Genomic DNA, 21,440 nt, shown 5'->3' on the forward strand with positions numbered 1-21,440 from the left:
TGGTTGATTTTAGAGTATGTGCCATGTGGCAATGAGAAGAATGTATATTCTGTTGTTTTTTTGGTGAAGAGGTCTGTTGATGCCTCTCAGGTCTATTTGGTCTAGCATTGAGCTCAGGTCCTGAACATCTTTGTTAATTTTCTGCCTTGATAACCTTTCTAACACTTTCGGTGAGGTGTTGAAGTCTTCCACTATTATTTGGTGGGGGTCTAAGGCTCTTTGAAGGTCTCTAAGAATTTAATTTATAAATCTGGTTGTTTCTGTGTTGAATGCAGATATATTTAGGATAGTTAGGTCTTCTTGTTGAATTGAACCTTTCACCATTATGTAAAGCCCCTCTTTGTTTTTTACAATATTTGTTTATTTAAAGTCTGAAATTAGAATTGCAACCCCTTCTTTTTTCATTCATTTTCCCCTTCAGTTTCCATTTGCTTGGTAGATTTTTCTTCATCTATTTTTGAGTCTATTGGTGTCATTGTATGTGAGACACATTTCTTGAAGACAGCATATCATTGGGTCTTGCTTCTCTATTCAGCTTGCCACTCTGTCTTTTCATTGGGGCATTTAACCCATTTGCATTCAAGGTTACTATTGCTATATGTGGATTTGATCCTGTCATCGTGTTGTTAGCTGTTTATTATGCTGACTTGTTTGTGTGATTGCTTTATAGTGTCAATGGTTTACATACTTAAGTGCATTTTTGTAGTGGCTGGTAATGGTCTTTCCTTTCCACATTTAGTGCTTCTTTCAGGAGCTCTTGTAAGGCAGGTCTGGTGGTAAAAAATTCCCTCATAATTTTCTTGTTTGAAAATGATTTTATTTCTACTTCACTTATGAAGCTTAGTTTGGCTGGCTATGAATTTGATTGGAATTTCTTTTCTTTTAGAATGTTGAATATAGGCTCCCAGTCTCTTCTGGTTTGTAGGGTTTCTGCTGAGAAGTCTGCTGTTTCTGCTAAGAGGTCTAGCTTGTAGGGTTCCTGCTGATAGGTCTTCTAATAAGCTTTCCTTTGTAGGTGGCCTGTCCTTTCTCTCTAGCTGCCTTTGACATTGTTTTTTCATTTTGAAGTTGGAGAATCCGATGATTATGTCTTAGGGATGATGTTTTTGTGAAGCACTTTGTGAGAGTTTCCTGCATTTTCTAAATTTGAATGTTGTCCTCTCTACATAGGTTGTGAAAGTTTTCATAGATGATATCCTGAAATATGTTTTCTAAGTTGCTTCCATCCTCCCTATCTCTTTCAGGGATGATAGTGAATTGTAGATTTGGTCTCTTTACATAATTGCATATTTTTGTTCATTTTGTTTGTTCCTTTTTATTCTTTTCTCTTTCATGTTTTCTTTCTGTCTTGTTTCAGAAACCCAATCTTCAAGCTCTGAGATTATTTCTTCAGCTTGATCTATCCTGCTGTTAATACTTGTGATTGCATTATGAAATTCTCATAGTGTGTTTTTATCTCTATCAAGTCAGTTATGTTCTTTTCTATACTGGCTACTTTATCTTCCAGATCCCGTATACTTCGTGATTCCTAGCTTCCTTAGAATGAGTTTCAATGTTCCCCTGAATCTTGATTTTTGTTCCTATCCATATTCTGAATTCTATTTCAGTCATTTCAGCCATCTAAGACTGGTTAAGGACCCTTGATGGAGAACTAGTGAGGTTGTTTGAAGGAAAGAAGACCTTACGGCCTTTTGAGTTGTCAGAGTTCTCGTGCTGCTTTTTTATCTTTGTGGGCTGATGCTCCTTTAATCCTTGAAGTTCCTGTCCTTTGGATTTTTTTTTTCTTTTATCCTATTTGATGACCTTGAGGGTTTGCTTGTTGTATAAGGTGGGTTCATTCAACTGGCTTTGTTTCTGGAAGATTTTAGAAGGCAAAGGCTCAGCTCAGGACTCCTGGACTGTGTGGCCTAACTCCTGGGGACCAGTATTGGGCACTGGCTTTGTTCTCTGGCTCCTCAAGGTAGAAACATGCTGTGCTGGAGGGGTCAAGGTGCTCCTGGACTGCTGGTCACAACACTCCAATGGATGGTGGCAGCCAAAGCACTTTGTAGGGCAGTGGCAATGGGATCCATCCTGTTTGCACGTACCAGCAACAGCAGCAGTGGCAGCATGGCAGAGTGCATGCTTTTTGGCTGTGGCAGGGTGCTGGCAGGTACTGGGGTGCTAGCCTCCATGGGGGAGCTAGTGAGGTTTTTTGAAGGAAAAAAGACATTCCAGCTTTTTGAGTTGTCGTAGTTCTTGTGTTCTTTAAAGGATACAATATTTAAAATTATTATAGTTGCACAAGCTTCTCTTTTGGTTAGCATTTGCATCTTTCGTCTATCCTTTCACTTTCAACCTTTTCATGTCCCCATATTTAAGGAGTGCCTCTTGTTAGTAACATATATTGAAATTTTTTTCCCAATCTGACATTCTTTAGACTATTTATATTTAACATAACTACTAATATATTTATTGGGTGAAAACTTTCTGTATATCTTGCAAGCAGAAGCACTGACTGCTCTTTGTTCTCCACTATCTTTTCAAGGATATTTATACGATGAGTAGCCTTGGATAATAAGTATTTCCACGTAGAGCACAGGACAACTTTGCTTAGAATTTTGGAAGACAGAGAGAGTGTCCCCTCTGGACACTCTTTATCAAGTATAATGCCTCCCTCTGGAGCCAAAGACAAGCATAATTACTGCCCACTATAAAAGACCTGGGTTCCCTAACCTCAAGATTTCTTTCATGTAATGCAACTCATTGTGTGTACAGATATCACCTGGCCTCTTTTCACATCACCCTTTGGAAACTGGAGCTCAGAAACCTAGCAGGAACTCTCATTACTGCTATTGCTGTGAGTCATAAACTTTATTTCATCTCTGACCAAGAAGTTTGGTGTCTTCTTCCAGCACACATGAAACTAAGTTAGGTTAACTTGTTAGCTTACAGATAGGATGAAATTCAAACCCATTACAGATCTGAGCACTCTTGGCAACAACGATGGGATGCTAACAGAGACGTGGCTTTCTGTAGCTGCAAGCTGAAGTAGGTTTAAAGACAGCACCATAGAAAGTACCATAGGTCTTATCAACTCTTCTCTAGGCAAGCAAACTTCCTTGTCAATCTGGCCATCAGCTTCAGGACTGCCCCACTGTAAAAACTATTAATATTTTTTTTTCTTATTAGACAGAAGATTCCTTCTGCTTTCAAGTTACAGATAACAGTTCCAGCAATGTGCAATTACCCTGAGTGTAAAAAGAAAAAAAAATTATAGCCACTATGAGCAGGGACCGGTGAATTATCAGAATTTTAGTTCATTTTCTTGGGACATGATAAAGTGCAGTACATAATTTCTTGTTTAAACAAAATAGCCAATAGCTGGGTTGACTGGAGGTCCAGCTCCTCTTCCAGTCTATCATTGGATCCATTCTTGGATCCATTTTAAGACAATAAAAGATCTCAGAGTTTTTTGTAGTGTGTCCTGACTGCTATAAAGTAGCTTTGCTGTGACCCTCTTAGGAAGATTTTCCTAAGACAAATAAAATTCCTGTGTGAAATCATAGATGAGGCATTGAACAGATTTTGAACTCTCATCATTCCTGAAAAGAATGTGAAGTAAGCTTGTGGGTGGTACTCTGGACAATTTCAATGCATGTTTGTTGTAGCCTCAATATACTGATGCTGTAGCTTCAATTTCTAAATATATAATTAGTATTTATATTCTATAATATTATATATGAATGCTGTTAAACTCCAGAAGTGATAATGGAACACATGAATTGTTACCCAACGTGCCTCCCTGTTTCCTCTCACACGGTCTAACAGAAACAATGTAGAATCCAAGAAGCAGAAAGGAAAGTCCTAGCTTTGAGTATATAAGGTAGCAGGGGTACTAAGAAATGCAGTATTTCCATTCAACACACATCATGGCCAGTGTAAAAGGTTATCAGGACCAGGTGTGGTGGCTCACGCCTTTAATCCCAGCACTTTGGGAGGCCAAGGCGGGCAGATCACCTGATGTCGGGAGTTCGCGACCTGCCTGAGCAACATGGAGAAACCCCGTCTCTACTAAAAAATACAAAATTAGCTGGGCATGGTGGTGCATGCCTATAATCCCAGCTACTCGGAAGGCTGAGGCAGGAGAATCGCTTGAACCTGGGAGGTGGAGGTTGTGGTGAGCCTAGATTACATCATTGCACCCTAGCCTGGGCAACAAGAGTGAAACTCCATCTCAAAAAAAAAAAAAAAGTTATCAGGAGCTGGAGCTGGAGGTTTATAGTGGATTGATTATTGTTGAATTCAGTTATTGCTCTTATAACCCTGGCTATTCCAGGCATTGTGATGTAACCAAATCTACTACACAGACTGATTACATTTAATATACTGTATTAGACTTTGCCAAGACATTCTTTTCTATCCCATTGGCACCCAAGGACAAAGACTAATTCTCATTCATGCTTGAAAACCACAAATATACCTTTACAGTAAGAATACTGTAATATTCTTTAGTTATTCCTCAGGAGTACCTAAAGCTCTGCCATTGGCTACAAGAAGGTGCATAAGAATTTAGTGTGATTCCCGTTACCTTCTGATGCCTAAACCTTTCACTGATAGATGATATGCAGTTGGCTAGAGACTCTCAAGCCTTAGACTCAATGGCTCTAACTTTGGTATTATCACACCTTCACCTGCAAGGGTAACTGATAAATCCCAACAAAACCCAAAGACTGCACATCAAGTTTCTGGGGTACTATGCAAATGGATTCACAATGCTCAATTACTCTGGAAGTCAAGCAAAAAAATGTCTCATTTCCCTCCAACCAAAAGGGAACCTAATGTCACTTTGGACTCTGGGTATCAGAGATGGTAGATGTCTGTCTTGGGCATTCTTTTATAACAGCTAACTTACAGGGAGTGTAATTCGCAAACCTACATTGAAGCTGATAAGCAAGCTGTGGCATACTCTCTTCTTTGAGCTGCTAGAAATTTAATGATCCCCATGAGCTACAAATCTCCATGACTGATAATTTCGTGGACTGCAGCCTCTAGATAAAAGATATAGGCTCCATTCAGAAACACCTGCTGTTGTATAACACTCACTGACTCCCTAAAACAGCTACCATTTGAAAAGCAACTACTAGCTTACACTGCCATCTTGTCAAAACCAAAGTCCTAACTTACAGCAATCTTTTGACTTTGTGAACTTATATTCTCATTTTGGGATGAACTAAACCAGCCTCATAACTATTTGACAAGCCTTACTTGTCAAATGGAAATGATAGATTCAAGAACATAGGGGTGGTCATAAAAGATCATCAAGTGTTTATATCACCACCAGCAGATCACATAGCTCTTCGAAGATTAGAAATTTCTCTAAAATGAAGTTACACTCAGTTACTCAAGGGAGCTTCCTGGCAAGATTAGTGGTATGCTATTCATACACAGCCTTACTGAAGCCATCTTTATGATGAGAGTAATACAATTAGAAACTATAGGGCAAAATTTGTCTGTGACTTGACTTGAAATAATCAATGACACCACCTCATTCCTGGAAAGCACTCTGCTCAGCCTCACTTACTGATCAACATTATTACAGATGATAAAATTACCCCAAATTTCATTCTTGCCAAGGTAGAATTTGCAATTGCTAATGTATTCTGTTATATTTTGATATCTCAGGCTAAGTGGAAAGGTCAGTAGAGAAACTTAAGGAGAAAGCCACCTGATTTTTTAAGATAGACCTTGATGGCTTAAGGATTTGTTCAGCTGGCTAGATCCAGGAGCTTGAGGGAGTCAATACTGCATGTAGCCTTACCCTGGTTCTTGGAATCCATTGATAATAGCCTTAATTAAATATAATAAGAAACAAATGGAATGAATTTACTCCTCACGTTCTGCTGATTTGATTAATCAGAGTGCCCCAAACCTGGTATGCTCATGAAAAAATTTGTCATTATGGCCATTGAAAGCTGATCTATTTTGGCTTTTTGGATAATCTGCAGTCAGACAAGCCTTTTATAAAAAATGTACTCCATAAAAGGTTTAGATTTATACTCAGGATTTCTGCACATCTTATTTGCTTTCTATTTTGCCCACATGCTTTTTGTTTTCTGTCGTTCCTTTCTTTTTTTAATTAATTAAATGTTTCCTATTAATATAGTCTCTTACTACTACTACTTTATTGGTTATCCTCAAAGTTACTGGATGCATCCTTGACCTTTTACACCCTAAAATAAATCATTGCATTTACAACTTTCCTATTAATGCTAAAACTTTAAAACATTTAATTCCATTTGCAACCTCTTTTGGAGAGCCAATTCTCAATATCTCATAAAATTGTAAATGTACACAATAGCAATTTCCCTTCAATGTCTAAACTTACATCAACTTTTACAAATGTACAGAAGGAGATATCAACAAACCTTTTCATTACTATGCTGGTTGGAAGAGAGAAAAAGTGGGAGGCAACAACATATCCATTAATTGGATAATACATAAACAATAGTATACTCATAAAATAGGATCATAAAATAAAATAGCAAACTGAAATGCATTAAATAGATATAGATCAACACAAATCTAAAGAACATAATTTCTGATGAAAAAATAAGCTGCAGAAGAGTATATATAAAGTGATACATAAATTTTAGAAATAGGTGTATATAGACAAGCACATAAGCAGTAAACATGTACAAACATGCATGGGAATGATTCACTCTGACTTCAGAAGAGTGATTACCAGTGAAAAGGAATGAAGATAAATGGGATAAAGGAGGAACACGGAAGTTTTTACAAGGATTTATATGTTAAAAATATTGACACTATGATGGCAAAGTGCTCATATTTGTAAAATCTGCACAAATCATATCTAGGTATATAATTCTTTATATTTTTATTTATTTCAAGTATTTCATAAGTACATACAATAAGACAGTGCAAAATTTTTGAAATGACAATAAGAAGGTAAATCTACCTGCAAGTGTAGTTGCCACAGTGGGTGTTAATATAAACTGATTTTCTAAATATATAGGCAAAAATTCAGAAGCTCCAATAATAACTAAATATTCTGTAGCTTTTGACAGAGCTAGGCATATGAACACTGGATTCTTCATCAGAATCTGGAATAAAAATAAGTTATATATCTATTATTTTATTTTGTTAGATAAAGAGGAATAGACAGAACCAAATGCTAATGATCTGTCTACAAAAATTTACCATTCCCAATCTAAACTGAAAAGATAATTGATAGATAGATGATAGATAGATAGATAGATAGATAGATAGATCAGACAGATCCAAACAGCAATCTATGATTCACCAATATACAAATTCTATAAAAGAAAGTTTGTTTTTGACCATTTAAATTTTGATTTGCTCTTCATACTACTTTAATTTTTATTTATGGGCTTGGAATTTTTTTGTAAAGATTAGAGAAAAATAGGTAAATTATTAACCATATATCTAGAATTTCTTCTTACTTTTGCTTGTCTACTTATTTTTTTAAGCAAGTCTTTTTTATTCAACTAAAACACAAACAAAGAAAATTTAAGCAATACTCAAGAAAAACCAGTAGGACTGCAGAAAATGTTTTATATTTTACTCCTGGAAATCTACCTATACAAATAATTAAGTTATTTAAATTTTGCATTTTGGTAAACTTGTGGAACTTATTTAGAAGGCTAAGATGTGATGGTTTATTATTATCTAATATACTACACAGAGTAATTAAAAAGATAGTAAAATATTAACTTTCAAATTAGTTTCTGTATTTCCTTGGTTATGCGTATCTCACTGAAAATATATTTAGTGCTATTTTATGTTTATATATTTCTAATTTATTTAAATTTTCTTTTTCTGGCCCTAAACATCCCTGTTAGGTGTGATCATAGTCTGCAAACTCAACTAGTTCAAATTCTCAGTGCTATCTAATTTTACATAGTGTGATTCTGCCATATTTATTCATTCCCATAATATTAAATACTTGTCTTGCCTTCAACTCCCTACCATCACAAACTACACTACATTAAACACCCCTGTGCATGTACTTTAAGGTCCAGTGATAGAGTGTCTCTAGAAGCATATATCCTAGAAAGGAATTCCTAGGGCATAAGGATTTAGCATACTTTATTCCACCATTTCTCCAGATTGTTCTCCAGAATGTATCAGATTACACTAAAATGACTATACCACCACAATGATGGTAGTGTTTCATTTTCTTCATTTAGCTTGTACTTTCTAAAAGTTATCAAAGAAATATTTATGGTTTAGCATGCCCATCCAGAACTATGTCATTTCCACATAAAAAGGTCATTAAACTTGGAAAGGCGTTCTAATTGTCACAACGAAACAAATAATGCTACATGACTTCTGAGGTTGGGTCATAAAATGAAAATATGACTTTTGCTGGGATCTTTCACAGTCTCAGAACTTTTGCCTTGGGACTCAGTCACCATGTTGTAAAAAAGCCCAAGAGAGATGCAGAGGATATGTATGGGTATTCTAGCAAACAGACAGTATCAAAAAACTATAGAGCAAACAAGCCTTCAGATGGTTCCATTCTCCAGACTTTGATCACTCTAGCTCAGGGATCCCCAGCCTCTATAGAAAGAGTAAGAGGCCAGTCCATGGCCTGTTAGGAAACAAGCTGTGCAGCAGGAGGTGAGTGGCAGGAGTGCTCTGCATCCTGTTAGATCAGCAGCGGCATTAAATTATCATAGGAGCACAAACCCTATTGTGAACTGCACATGTGAGGGATTTAGGTTGTGCGATCCCCATGAGAATCTAATACCTGTTTATCTGTCACTATCTCCCATCACCCCTAGATGGGATGGTCTAGTGGCAGGAAAACAAGCTTAGGGCTCCCACTGATTCTACATTATGGTGAGTATGTAATAATAATAGAAATAAAGTGCACAATAAATGCCATGAGCTTGAATCATCCTAAAACCAGCGCCTCCACCCCAGAAAAAATTTCTTCCACAAAACTGGTCCCTGGTGTCAAAATGTTGGGGACTGCTGCTCTAGTTGACCCCAAGTATAGTTGAGAGGGACAAGCCCTGTCCAAATTGCATTCTCATAAGCAAAATATATTTTATATTGTTTTAATCCACTAAGTTATGGGGTAGTTTATTATGCAGAAGTAGATAACATAATCACAAACACTTGGTATTATTAGCTGGCTTTCAAAATGTTGCAATGGTAACAAGTATAAAGTAGTACCACAATGCTTTGTTTCCTATTTCTCTAATTTCAAATCTAATTGAAACTTTCTTTACACAGTTCTTAGCTATTGGGATTCTTTTTGTGTGTATGAACTGGCTCTTTCTATCTCTGTTAGGCTTCCTGAAATTTGGGGGTAGATTTTCTAAAAATTGCTTGTGTATTCTAAACATTAATCACTTGGATTTAGATATCTGTCACCCATCTATTAATGTGGTCTACAGTTTCTTTCATAGAACAGAAATCCTTGACTTGATATATCTAATCCATAAAGTTCGAATTCATATTTAATACTATTGCAATCTTGTTTAACATTTTCCCACCTCTATACCACAGAGGTATTTCTTTCATTTTTAACATTAACTGTGTTTTATCTAATCACATTTTATTAACCTGGAAATCACTTTTATACATAATAGGAGGTAGAAATCCATGGTCATTTTTCACAAATAGCCCAATTGGCTATCACATCTACTGAACAATTATCTTTGCAGTGACTCTTTTATTACATAGCAAGTTCTTATGTGTAATATTTAGTCTGTTGCTGAATTCTCAGTTCTCTTACATTGATCTATTAATCTATATCAAGGAAATGCTACACTGTTTTTACTACAGTGGTTTTTCTAGTGAGTCTTAATGGGAAATAGGTCCAGTGCTCTTTGTTTTAGGTATCCATTCCCTTATTCTGCCATACAAATTGTATAATCAGTTTCTCATTTTCTAAAAAAATAAAATTTTTGCCATAGTATTGATTATACTTGCATTGGATTCACAGATTATTTAAGAAAAAACTAACATACATGAATATTGTCATTTCAAACATTAACATGGTTTAGCTATCAATTTATCCCAGTCATCTTTAATAATGTTGCATAAAGTTTTAATTTTTTCATGAAGTTTTTTTAGCATCTCTGTTAAATAAATTTCTGAATTACAGTTTTGTGATTACTTTTTACTTTACTTTTACTTTATTAGCTAATTTTAAATGTAGATTATTCTTTTTATTTATTCTATAGTTTTTTTACTTTACCTTTATTTTTTATTTACTTATTTTATGTAGTAGATTCAAATATTGATTAACTAGAGAATTACAGCTTTTTTCATACGTTCTTCTAGCTCACAAATGTTATTTATTCATTTATTTTAAAATAATTATTGAGAACTGAATATTAAACACATTTACCCTAAAGAGAGTTATAGCTGTATCCTATGATTTTATATAAAAATATTGGTCTGTACTAGCTGCAACAGGCAGAATAAGAAACAAATCTAGTTTTTAATCTTGGCCCTGGAACTGATTTTTGGAGCATCAATAAGCAAATCACAGTTTCTCCATATCTCGTTTTTAGGAAGTATTATATTACACTAGGCAGATTTCTGGATTTAGAGTCAAATACAACACTTATTCTTATGCTCTTAGCCTCAATTAAGCCACAAGTAATGGATATGTGTGTTTGTGTGTGTATGTGTGTGCATAACCTATGTTGTTTTGGAAAAATTACTCATTCTTTTTAAATTACTGGTTCACTATCTGTAAACGAGAAACAATAATGTCTATTTTTCTGAGTGGTTATGATAATTGAATACATGTAATGGTTTAATACAACTTCTGGCACATAACAAGTGTCCAGTAAAAATAAACATTAATTTCTTAATTTATAAAATTAAAGGATTGCACTGGATTACGAGATTTGTTATTTGCAAACTTTAGCGTGCCTTGAATTATCTACATGGTATAAAACACAGATCGCAGCTCCTATTCCAGATTTCTGAATCTGGAATGTGTTTAAGCTCTTTCAGATTAAAAGGAACAGACGCTGTTAATTCTACCGATGCAATTTATCATAAGGTTAAACATAAAAGTAAGAAAACTAATACACTTTCTCAGTAGCTAAACAATTCAGCATTCATAAAGAAATGAGACAACGGGTTGGGCGCAGTGGCTCATGCCTGTATTCCCAGCACTTTGGGAGGCCGAGGTGGGCGGCTCATGAGGTCAGGAGTTCGAGACCAGCCTGGCCAACATGGTGAAACCCCGTCTCTACTAAAAATACAAAAATTAGGCTGGGTGCAGTGGCTCACGCCTCTAATCCCAACACTTTGAGAGGTCAAGGCGGGTGGATGACAAGGTCAGGAGATCAAGACCATTCTGGCTAACATGGTGAAACCCTATCTCTACTAAAAACACAAAAAATTAGCCAGGCATAGTGGCAGGCACCTGTTGTCCCAGCTACTCGGGAGGCTGAGGCAGGAGAATGGCATGAACCTGGAAGGCGGAGCTTGCAATGAGCTGAGATGGCGCCACTGCACTCCAAGCCTGGAGACAGAGCGAGACTCCATCTCAAAAAAAGACGGAAAAAAGGAAGTGAGACATCATTCAGAGTAAGTCTTAATTACTTCAAAGACCCAGATATTCAACTTACTTCTGTCTCCTTATTGTGTATTCATCTAGGTCTATTTTAGCTAGTGACTATTTTCTTCATATTTACTTCTCTTTCTCAATGGCCCTTTGTACTTTTATTTTTGCTATGTCAGTATATCAAAGTTGTGTTGTTTGAGTTTCCCACTCTTCCTCTTATTCATACTTTCCCCCAAAAGAGGAATTGACTAGATTAGTTAGTCACTCTTCAACAAGGTGTCCTTACTGGACATTGTTCTCAAATTAGGACATTTCCCAGGTTTAGGGGTAATCTAAAAATTGCTTTATTAAGCTCAAGTGCTGATGCCAAAAACTGTAACAGTTTTAGCTAAAACATTTGGATTACATTATACAGAGCATGGTAACCAATGCACAAGGAAATATTTCTGGGCACTGTATTCTGAAAGGGACTGTGAGAATAGCAAATATTAAGAATGCCATAGATTTCCTTCCAATAAAATACCCAGGATTTTCTGCATTTTAAAAAGTCTATTTCTTTTCTTAAAAATAAATATGACAGGGAAAGGTGAAAGCCAGATAGATATACAAATGAATATACAAAGAGTTTTATGCAGTGAACTCAGGCTCAATTCTGACAGATGTTGATATAAAAAGTGAGAAATCAGAATAGTGCTGTACAGTAGCAGACAGTGCTATTCAACCATCCCTATCTCGCAGTACTGTGGCTATTAGGTAGCCCTTGTTAATCACAGAATTTATCTACAACCAAGGTTTTTTCCACACGAGAAGGGGTTCATTTTGGTCTAGGATTGCTTTCCAGTTAGGCTAGGTACTCCTACATGTGCTTACTTAGTAAGAGTCTGAAATAAGAGTAGGATCTGCAAATATATAAAGTATAAGGTATAAAGGCTGCAGAAAAGTAGTTTTAAGCTAAGGATAGTCCTCTAATAGAAGTCAGAAACAAATGATGAGGAGGAAATAAAGGCAGAGGAATGTTGCAAGGAGGAAAGGGTTTGTAAAATCTCAACCAGGGCTTATTGAAGGTGGGACATATAGTGTTCCAACTAATTTCTAGAATTTTATCTTTCAAGCATTGATTTACTCCCTACCCTAATCAAGTTTGCATGGCAGAAGACACTGATTCTGCCAGTAAAAGACCTTTCCCTAGAGACAAAAAGGATGAAAACATAAGTTAAAGAGGAGACCAATAAATCACTCTGTTTTACTTTGTGATTTAACTTCTTATTTGATCTGTTCTTGATTCTTTATGCTAAATAGCCATAATTAGCCATAGAAAATAAGTAATGGCTCATCAATCTGTCCATCAGAATAAAATATCTCCTCTAGAAAATGCTGCTAATTGCAAATTTAAAATTTTTTTTGCTAGCTCTGCTGGCATTTCACCTCTTTTATTTTCAGAAAAAACAGTTTATTTAGAGTCACACCTAGAAGATGATTCAGAGACTAAAACTACTACAAAATGTTCTGACCTAAATACAAGTGAGAACTATAATTTTGTTTTCTTTCATTTTGTTTTCAACTTTCATTTTAGGTTTGTTACATGGGTAAATTGCATGTCATAAGGGGGTGTGGTTTCAGAAAATTTTGTCACCCAGATAATCAGAATAATGGCCTCCAGCTACTTCCATGTTCCAGTGAAAACTAAAATTTCATTTTTGTATAGCAGCATAGTATTCCATGGTGTATATATACTACATTTTCTTTATCCATTTCACCACTAATGAGCATCTAGGTGGATTCCATGTATTTGCTATTGTGAATAGTACTGTTATGAACATATGCATGCATGTGTCTTTATGATAGAACAATTTATATTCCTTTGGGTTTATATCCAGTAATGGATTGCTGGGTCAAATGGTAGTTCTGTTTTAACTTCTTTGAGGAATTGCCACACTGCTTTCCACAATGGCTGAAGTGATTTATATTCCCTCCAGCGGTGTTTAAGAGTTCCTTTTCTCTGCAACCACACCAGCATCTGTTATTTTTCCACTTTTTAAAATAGCCATTTTTGCTGGTGTGCAATAATATCTTATTGTGGTTTTGATTTGAATTTCCCTAATAATGAGTGACACTGAGCATTTTTCATATGTTTTTTGGCCACGTGTATGTTTTCTTTTGAAAAGACACTCTTGAAAAAGTGTCTGTTTATGTCCTTTGCCCATTTTATAGTGGGGTTGTTTGGGGTTGTTTGGGGTTGTTTTGCTTGCTGATTTGTTTGAGTTCTTTATAGACCTTTGTCAGATGTATAGTTTGCAAATATTTTCTCCTATTCTGTAGGTTGTCTGTGTACTCTGTTGATAGTTTCTTTTGCTGTGCAGAACGCTTTAGTTTAATTAAGTCCCACTTGTCAATTTTTGTTTTTGTCAGATTGCTTTCAGAGTCTCCATCGTGTCTTTGCCTGGGCCAGCATCCAGAATGGTATTTCCTAGATTGTCTTCTATGGTTTTTATACTTTAGATTTTACATTTAAATATTTAATCCATCTTAAGTTGATTTTTGTATATGGTGAAAGGTAGGGGTCCAGTTTCAATTCCACATATAGCTAGCCAGTTATCCCAGCATCATTTATTGAATAGGGAGTAATTTGCCTATTGCTTGTTTTTGGTGGCTTTGTTGAAGATCAGATGGCTGTAGGTGTGCACCTTTATTTCTGTGTTCTCTATTCTGTTCCATTGGTCTCTGTGTCTGTTTATGTACCAGTACCATGCTGTTTTAGGAGTCTTGTAGTATATTTTGAAGTTGGGTAGTGGCATCCTCCAGCTTTGCTCTTTTTGCTTAGGATTGCTTTGGCTCTTGAGGGTTTTTGTTGTTGATGATGTTCCAAATGAATTCTAGAATGGTGGTTTTTACTAAGTCTGTGAAAAATGTCATTGGTAGTTCATTAGGATAGTATTAAATCTGTAAATAGCTGTAAAATGGGCAGAATGGCCATTTTAACTATATTGATTCTTCCTATTCATGAGTATGGAATATTTTTCCATTTGTTTGTGTTGCCTTGATTTCTTTCAGCAGTGTTTTATAGTTCTCCTTGTACGGATCTTTGAACATCCTGGTTAGTTGTATTCCTATATTTTAGTCTTTTTGTGGCTATCGTGAATGGGATTGCATTCTTGATTTGGCTCTCAGCTTGGACATTATTGGTGTAGAGAAATGCTACTGATTTCTGTACATTGATTTTGTACCCTGAAACTTTGCTGAAGTTGTTTATGAAATCTGGGAGCCACTGGGAAGATACTATGGGGCTTTCTAGGTATAGTATTACATTGTCTGTAAAGAAAATAAGTTTGACTTCCTCTCTTCCTATTTGGATGTGCTTTCTTTCTCTTGCTCTGGCCAGGACTTCCAATACTATGTTGAACAGGAGTGGTGAGAGAGGGCATCCTTGTCTTGTTCCAGTTTTCAAAGGGGAATATTTCCAGGTTTTCCCCATTCAGTATGATGTTGGTTATGGGTTTGTAATAGATGACTCTTATTTTGAGGTATGTACCTTCGATGCCTAGTTTATTGAAAGGTTTTTTGTTTTTTGTTTTTTGTTTTTGAAATGGAGACTCACTCTGTCGCCCAGGCTGGAGTGCAATGGAGCGATCTCGGCTCACCGCAACCTCTGCCTCCTGGGTTCAAGTGATTCTTCTGCCTCAGCCTCCCAAGTGGCTGGGATTACAGGCACCCACCACTATGCCCTGCTAATTTTTTGTATTTTGGTAGAGACAGAGTTTCACCATGTTGGCCAGATCAGTCTCAAACTCCTGACCTTGTGATTTGCCACCTCAGCCTCCCAGAGTGCTGGGATTACAGGTGTGAACCGCCACGCCCGGCCCTGTTCAAAGTTTTTAACCAAAAAGGATATTGAATTTTATCAAAAGGATTTTCTGCATCTATCGAGATGATCATGTGCTTTTGTTTTTAGTTCTGTTTATGTGGTGAATCACATTTAGTGATTTGTGTATGTTGAACAAACCTTGCATCCCAGAAATAAAAGCCTACTCAATTGTGGTGGTTTAGTTTTTTGACGTGCACCTGGATTCAGTTTGCTAGTATTTTTTTGAGAATGTTTGCATTTATGTTCATCAGGGATATTGGCCTGAAGCGTTCTTATTTCACTTGTGTCTCTGCCAGGTTTTGGTATCAGAATGACGTTGGCCTCATAGAACGTGTTAAGGAGGAGTACCTCCCCCTTGATTTTTTTAGAATAGTTTCAGTAGGATTGGTTATCAGCTCTTCTTTATGTGTCTAGTAGAATTTGGCTGTGAATCTGTCTCATGCAGAGTCTTTTCTGGTTCGTTGGTCGTTTTTCTTATAATTGATTCAATTTTGGAACTCAATACTTGTCTGTTCAGGGTTTCAATTTCTTCCTGGTTCAATCTTAGAAGGTTGCATGCTTCCAGAAATTTATCCGTTTCTTCCAGATTTTCTAGTTTGTGTGCATAGTGGTGCTTGTAATAGTCTCTGAGGGTTTTTTGTATAACTGTGAGGTTAGTGGTAATTTCCCCTTTGTCATTTCTGATTATGTTTATTTGTATCTTGTCCCTTTTCTTCTTTATTTGTCTACCTAGTGGTCTATCAATCTTATTTATTTTTTCTAAGAACAAACGTTTCATTTCATTGATCTTTTTATGGTTTTTCTCATCTTCGTTTTGTTCAGTTCAGCTCCGATTTTGTTTCCTTCTTTTCTTCTGCTACCTTTGGAGTTGGTTTGCTCTTGTTTTTAGTTTCCCTAGGTGTGATGTTAGATTGTTAATTTGAGACATTTGTAACTTTTTTATGTGAGTGTTTAGCACTATAAACTTCCTTCTTAACAATACTTAAGCTGTGTTCCAGAGATTCTGGTATGTTGTATCTTTGTTTTCATTACTTTCAAAGAATTTCTTGATTTCTGCCTTAATTTTATTGTTTACCCAAAAGTCACTCAGGAGCAGACTGTTTAATTTCCATGTAATTGTATGGTTTTGAGAGATCTTCTTGATATCGATTTCTATTTTTATTGCACTGTTGTTTGAGAGTGCAGTTGGTATGATTTCATTTTATTTGAATTTGTTAAGAATTGCTTTATGGCTGATTGCGTGGTCAATTTTAGAGGATGTGCCATGTGCAGATGAGAAGAATGTATATTTTGTTTTGGTTAGATGGAGTGTTCCATAGATGACTGTTAGGTACATTTGGTCAAGTGTCAAGTTTAGGTCCCAAATATCTGTTAGTATTCTGCCTCAGTGATCTGTCCAATACTGTCAGTGGGGTGTTGAAGTCTCCCACTGTTATTGTGTAGTTATCTAAGTCTCTTCACAAGTCTCTAAGAACTTGTTTTATGAGTCTGGGCATTCCAGTGTTGGTTGCATATATATTTAGGGGAGTTAGCTCTGCTTGTTGAGTTGAACCTTTGTCATTATATAATGCCCCCCTTTGTCCTTTTTGATTATTGTTGGTTTAAAGTTGGTTTTGTCTGAAATAAGAATAGCAATCCCTGCTCTTTATTGCTTTCCACTTGCTTGATAGATATTTCTCCATCCTTTTACTTTAAGCCTATGGGTGTCCTTGCATGCGAGATGGGTCTCTTGAAGATAGCATACAGTTAGATCTTGCTTTATTATCCGACTTGACGGTCTGTGCCTTTTAAGTGGCAGCTATAACCCATTTCTGTTCAAGGTTAATATTCATATGTGTGGATTTGATCCTATCATTGTGTGGTTAGCTGGTTGTTATGTAGACTTGATTGTGTATTTGCTTTATAGTGTCAATAGTACTTGAGTGTGTTTTTGTGGTGGTCAGTAATGGTGTTTCATTTCCATGTTTAGCATCCCCTTAGGAACTTCTTACAAGGCAGGCTTGGTGGTAACAAATTCCCTTAGCATTTGCTTGTCTAAAAAGTATTTTATTTCTCTTTGGATTATGAAGCTTAGTTTGGTTGGATATGAAATTCTTGGTTCTAATTTCTTTTCTTTAAAATTCCAGAATATAGACCCCCAATCTCTTCTGGTTGTAGAGTTTCTGCTGACAGGTCTACTGTTAGCTTGATGGGGTTGACTTTGTAGGTGACCTTTCCCTTCACTCTAGCTGCCTTTAGTGTTTTTTACTTTGCATTGACCTTGGAAGATCTGATAACTATGTCTCTTGGGGATAGTCATCTTGTATAATATCTCACAAGGGTACTTTGAATTTCCTGATTTTTTTTTTTTTTGAGACAGAGTCTCGCTCTGTTGCCCAGGCTGGAGTGCAGTGGCATGATCTCGGCTCACTGCAAGCTCTGCCTCCCAGGTTCATGCCATTCTCCTGCCTAAGCCTCCCAAGTAGCTGAGACTACAGGCACCCGCCACCACACCCAGCTAATTTTTTGTATTTTTAGTAGAAATGGGGTTTCACCGTGTTACCCAGGATGGTCCTGATCTCCTGACCTCGTGATCCGCCCGCCTCGGCCCCCCAAAGTGCTGGGATTACAGGTGTGAGCCACCGTCCTGACTTTTGTATTGACCTCTCTAGTGAGATTGGGGAAATTTTTGTGGACAATATCCTCCAATATGTTTTCCAAGTTGCTTGCTCTTTCTCCCTGTCTTTCAGGGATGCCAGTGAGTTATAGATTTGGTCTATTAACATAATCTCATATTTCTTTGAGGTTTTGTCCATTTTGTAAAATTATTTTTTATTTTTGTCTGAGTTAATTCAAACCACTGGTCTTCAAGCTCTGAGATTCTTTCCTCAACCTATAATACTCCCAATTATGTCATGAAATTCTTTTAGTGCGTTTTTCAGCTGTATCACCTAGATTTGGTTCTTTCTTAAAATGGCTACTTAAGCTTTCATCACTTTCATCATTTTACTGGATTCCTTATATTCCTTGGGATGGGTTTCAGCATTCTTCTGAATATCTAAAATCTTCATTTCCATGCAGATTCTGAATTCTGTCATTTCAACCATTTCATCCTGGTGAATAAGCATTGCTGGGGAGCTAGTGAGGTTGTTTGGAAGTAAAAAGACATTCTGGCTTTTAGAGTTGCCAGGCTTTTTGTGCTGGTTCTTACTCATGTGTGTGGGCTATGTTCCTTTAACCATGGTGTAATTTGACTAGAGTCAGTTGACTTCATTTCTGGATGTTTTCAGAGGGCCAAGGCTTTGTGCAGCATCTTTATTTGTGACAGAATTCCTGTGCTTGGTTTCATAGCGGGATATATTAGCCAAGTATTTTCAGTGTTGAAGTTTGGGCTGCAATCCAGTAGATGGTACTTAAGCATCATGGCCAGTAGGTGGGCTCTTGCTCAGCCATGCAGCACCTCTGTATTTCCTTGTATTTGCAGCCATGCTCTCTCAGTGCTCTGAGAGTGTGGGCTCCTTTCCCACTAGCACTGGCTGCAGATCTCAGCTTGGCATTTCCGGGCTGCGCATCATAGCCCTGGGGCAAGCTGATGCCTTTTCTTCCCTCCCTGGCTTGGAGGCACCAGGGGCAAGGATCTTGGCAGTGGCAACAGCAGAGGGCCTTTCACTAATCTCTTGGGGCTCCACTCCAGAGAAGCACACCAATTGGTATGATTAGCCCAGGGTGAAGTACCTGTGTTGCAGGCCCAAGCCGAGGTGCCCTGCCTAGTAGTGAGCAGGGGGCTCACAGGCAAGAAAGACTGGTCTTTTCTTCACAGGGCAGCCATGGCATGCTGGAGGTGTGAGTACAGCACTCAGACCCTTTATCTCTTTCCCAGCCTAAGGATAGTAACCGTGGTACCACTGCAGCAGCAAGGGCAGAGGGGCTGTGAGTTGTCTCTGGAATTTCCTCCCCAGAGAAATGCAGAGCCATCATCAACTGAAGGGTTCAGGTTGGGGCAGGGTGACTGTGCTGGGTGCCCAAGTGGAGAGGCCCTGCCCAGTGAGGAGTCACAGGGGCAGGATTCCATGTGGAAAACAATCTGGTCGCTTTTGTATAAGGAAGCTACACTGTGCAGGAGGCCTGCAATAGTCCTTAAGCTCATTGCTCCCTATCGAGCCTGAGGGCAGTAGAGTGGCATAAATAGCAGGCCTGTCTGTTACCTCTGGGAGCCCCATCCCAGGGATATACAGAGCTGCTACCAGCCTGAGAGCTCAGGCAGGGGTGGGTTGGCTGTGCTAGCATCCCATGCCAGTGAACTTTGTCTGGCAAGGTGTAGTGGAGGCTAGGCCCTCAGTCCATCTTGCTTATCAGCACTGTGGATATGGCCCCTATCCTGGGGGCATGTGAGAGAACCTGGCCTCCTTTATTGGCAGAAACACAGCTGCTAGCATAGGGGTGTTCAGGAGTCCATTGCCCTGGGATTTGGCATGTACCTGAACAGCAGCTCTGCACAGGCTCCATGCAGCTCTTCATGTCATTCTGGAGGCCCTGGATGGAGTGGGTTGGGGGAATCTCCTGTGCCCAGGGTTGCAAAGATCTGTGGCAGAAGTGTGGGACCCTGGGAGCTCTCACTCACTTGCTGTTTCCCCTCCGTGGGGAGCCTACCATGGTTCTATACCAATCCCAGGTGGGCAACTGTCCTGTCTCAGTCTTCCCTCTTCTCCATGGGTCATGTTGCTTCCTTGATGAATCCCAATGTGTCCTCCTGGACAGGCCAGTTGATAAGCTAGTGTTTACTTGCCACTCTGTCTCCTCTCCATGACAGCAGCACACACTAGCTGCTTCTAGTCAGACATCTTGGCACTCTCTAATATAGTTTTGAAAATTATGTTATTTAAATAGGATTTATATTGATTATTCTTTCTATGATAGCTATTTACTTGCTTTCAAAGGAAATTCATTGTTTTAACTACCAATAGGAAGATGACTAAATAATTTGGACAGCAGCTTCCTTTGATTTATTTTGTCAACAATTAACAGTCACATAGCAATAATAGCTAACATTCATTTTGTCTTTTACAGTTCACAAGATGTTTAATATCATAATATTCATTGACACTTCCTTATTCATCTGAGTCCTATTATGCAAATATATAGTCCCTGTAATAAGGCAGGAAACTTACACGTGAGATGAAGAAAAAGGATAAGAGGGTTGAGCTCTCTGTTCCACACATTTAGAAGGAGCTTTTCCTCTATAAAATATTATTCCTTACCAAATTCCATCCAGGATTTATTTTTTTGCTTTTTGCTTTTCTGTGATCTTTCCTAACCTCCAAACTTTATGTTTTTTTTCTTTTTTTAAATATTTGTAATCCATTTTATTCTTACAGCTATAGAGAGGTAGCTTTTTTTCTTATCCTCTGTTCTACCTTCTGTTCTAAAAGTCTAATTCCAACTACTTTTACGTTTATAACTTTTAACCTCGTGGATATTATAACTGCATAAAAATGTTAAATATTTTGTATTTGTTTCAGCTTTTATACTTTATTTTACTTGCATCTATCTTGTCTACTTTAAAACTATTAAAATTACTGACATTTTCATAAACTCTTTCCTTTCCTTTTTGGAAAAATGTTTTAAAAAACATAATGACCTGCAAGAAACATGGTAAGAGTAGATAATCCATTCGAAAAATAGCCAGTTTTTTGTCTCACTTTAATAAAAATTCATTACAAGAAAAGACTATTTTTTAAAACCTATGCCTAGACACTCAGGAGAAGTATATTTAAACCAGCTCCCAATCAATAAGTCTTATAATGATGGTGACATATGATTTCTTTGTTGGAATGATTTTCTAGTTGTCCTTGTGTCAAGAGTTTCTAAACAGCCATTGGATTTCAAGAAAATGATCCAAACCAAATGGCATGAACCATGAGGGATAGAACTATAGAATTAATAGAGAAAGACAATTGGCCTTTAGAAAGTTAAGTTCCTCCAAATACTCTTTTTTAGTTTTATTATTTTCCAGTCAGTTTTCCACTCTTTTATCAA

At 37.3% G+C, this 21,440-nt stretch overlaps 1 protein-coding gene across 21 annotated transcripts in view; it reads right to left on the reverse strand.

The window, feature by feature from the left end:
- Window positions 1–21,440, reverse strand: part of SLCO6A1 (solute carrier organic anion transporter family member 6A1) — a 127,097-nt gene that overhangs the window by 59,718 nt on the left and 45,939 nt on the right. For all 21 annotated transcript variants that reach the window (XR_010157290.1, XR_010157291.1, XR_010157292.1 and 18 more), the window contains one exon: window positions 6,959–7,103. Coding sequence is in view for 9 of the 21 variants with exons in the window: in XM_016953555.4 (XP_016809044.2) it covers window positions 6,959–7,103 (145 nt within the window). In the remaining 12 variants the exon portion in view is untranslated. The remainder of the gene's footprint in view (window positions 1–6,958; window positions 7,104–21,440) is intronic.

This window comes from Pan troglodytes, chromosome 4, assembly GCF_028858775.2.
Source record: "Pan troglodytes isolate AG18354 chromosome 4, NHGRI_mPanTro3-v2.0_pri, whole genome shotgun sequence".
NCBI classification, from domain to species: Eukaryota; Metazoa; Chordata; class Mammalia; order Primates; family Hominidae; genus Pan; species Pan troglodytes.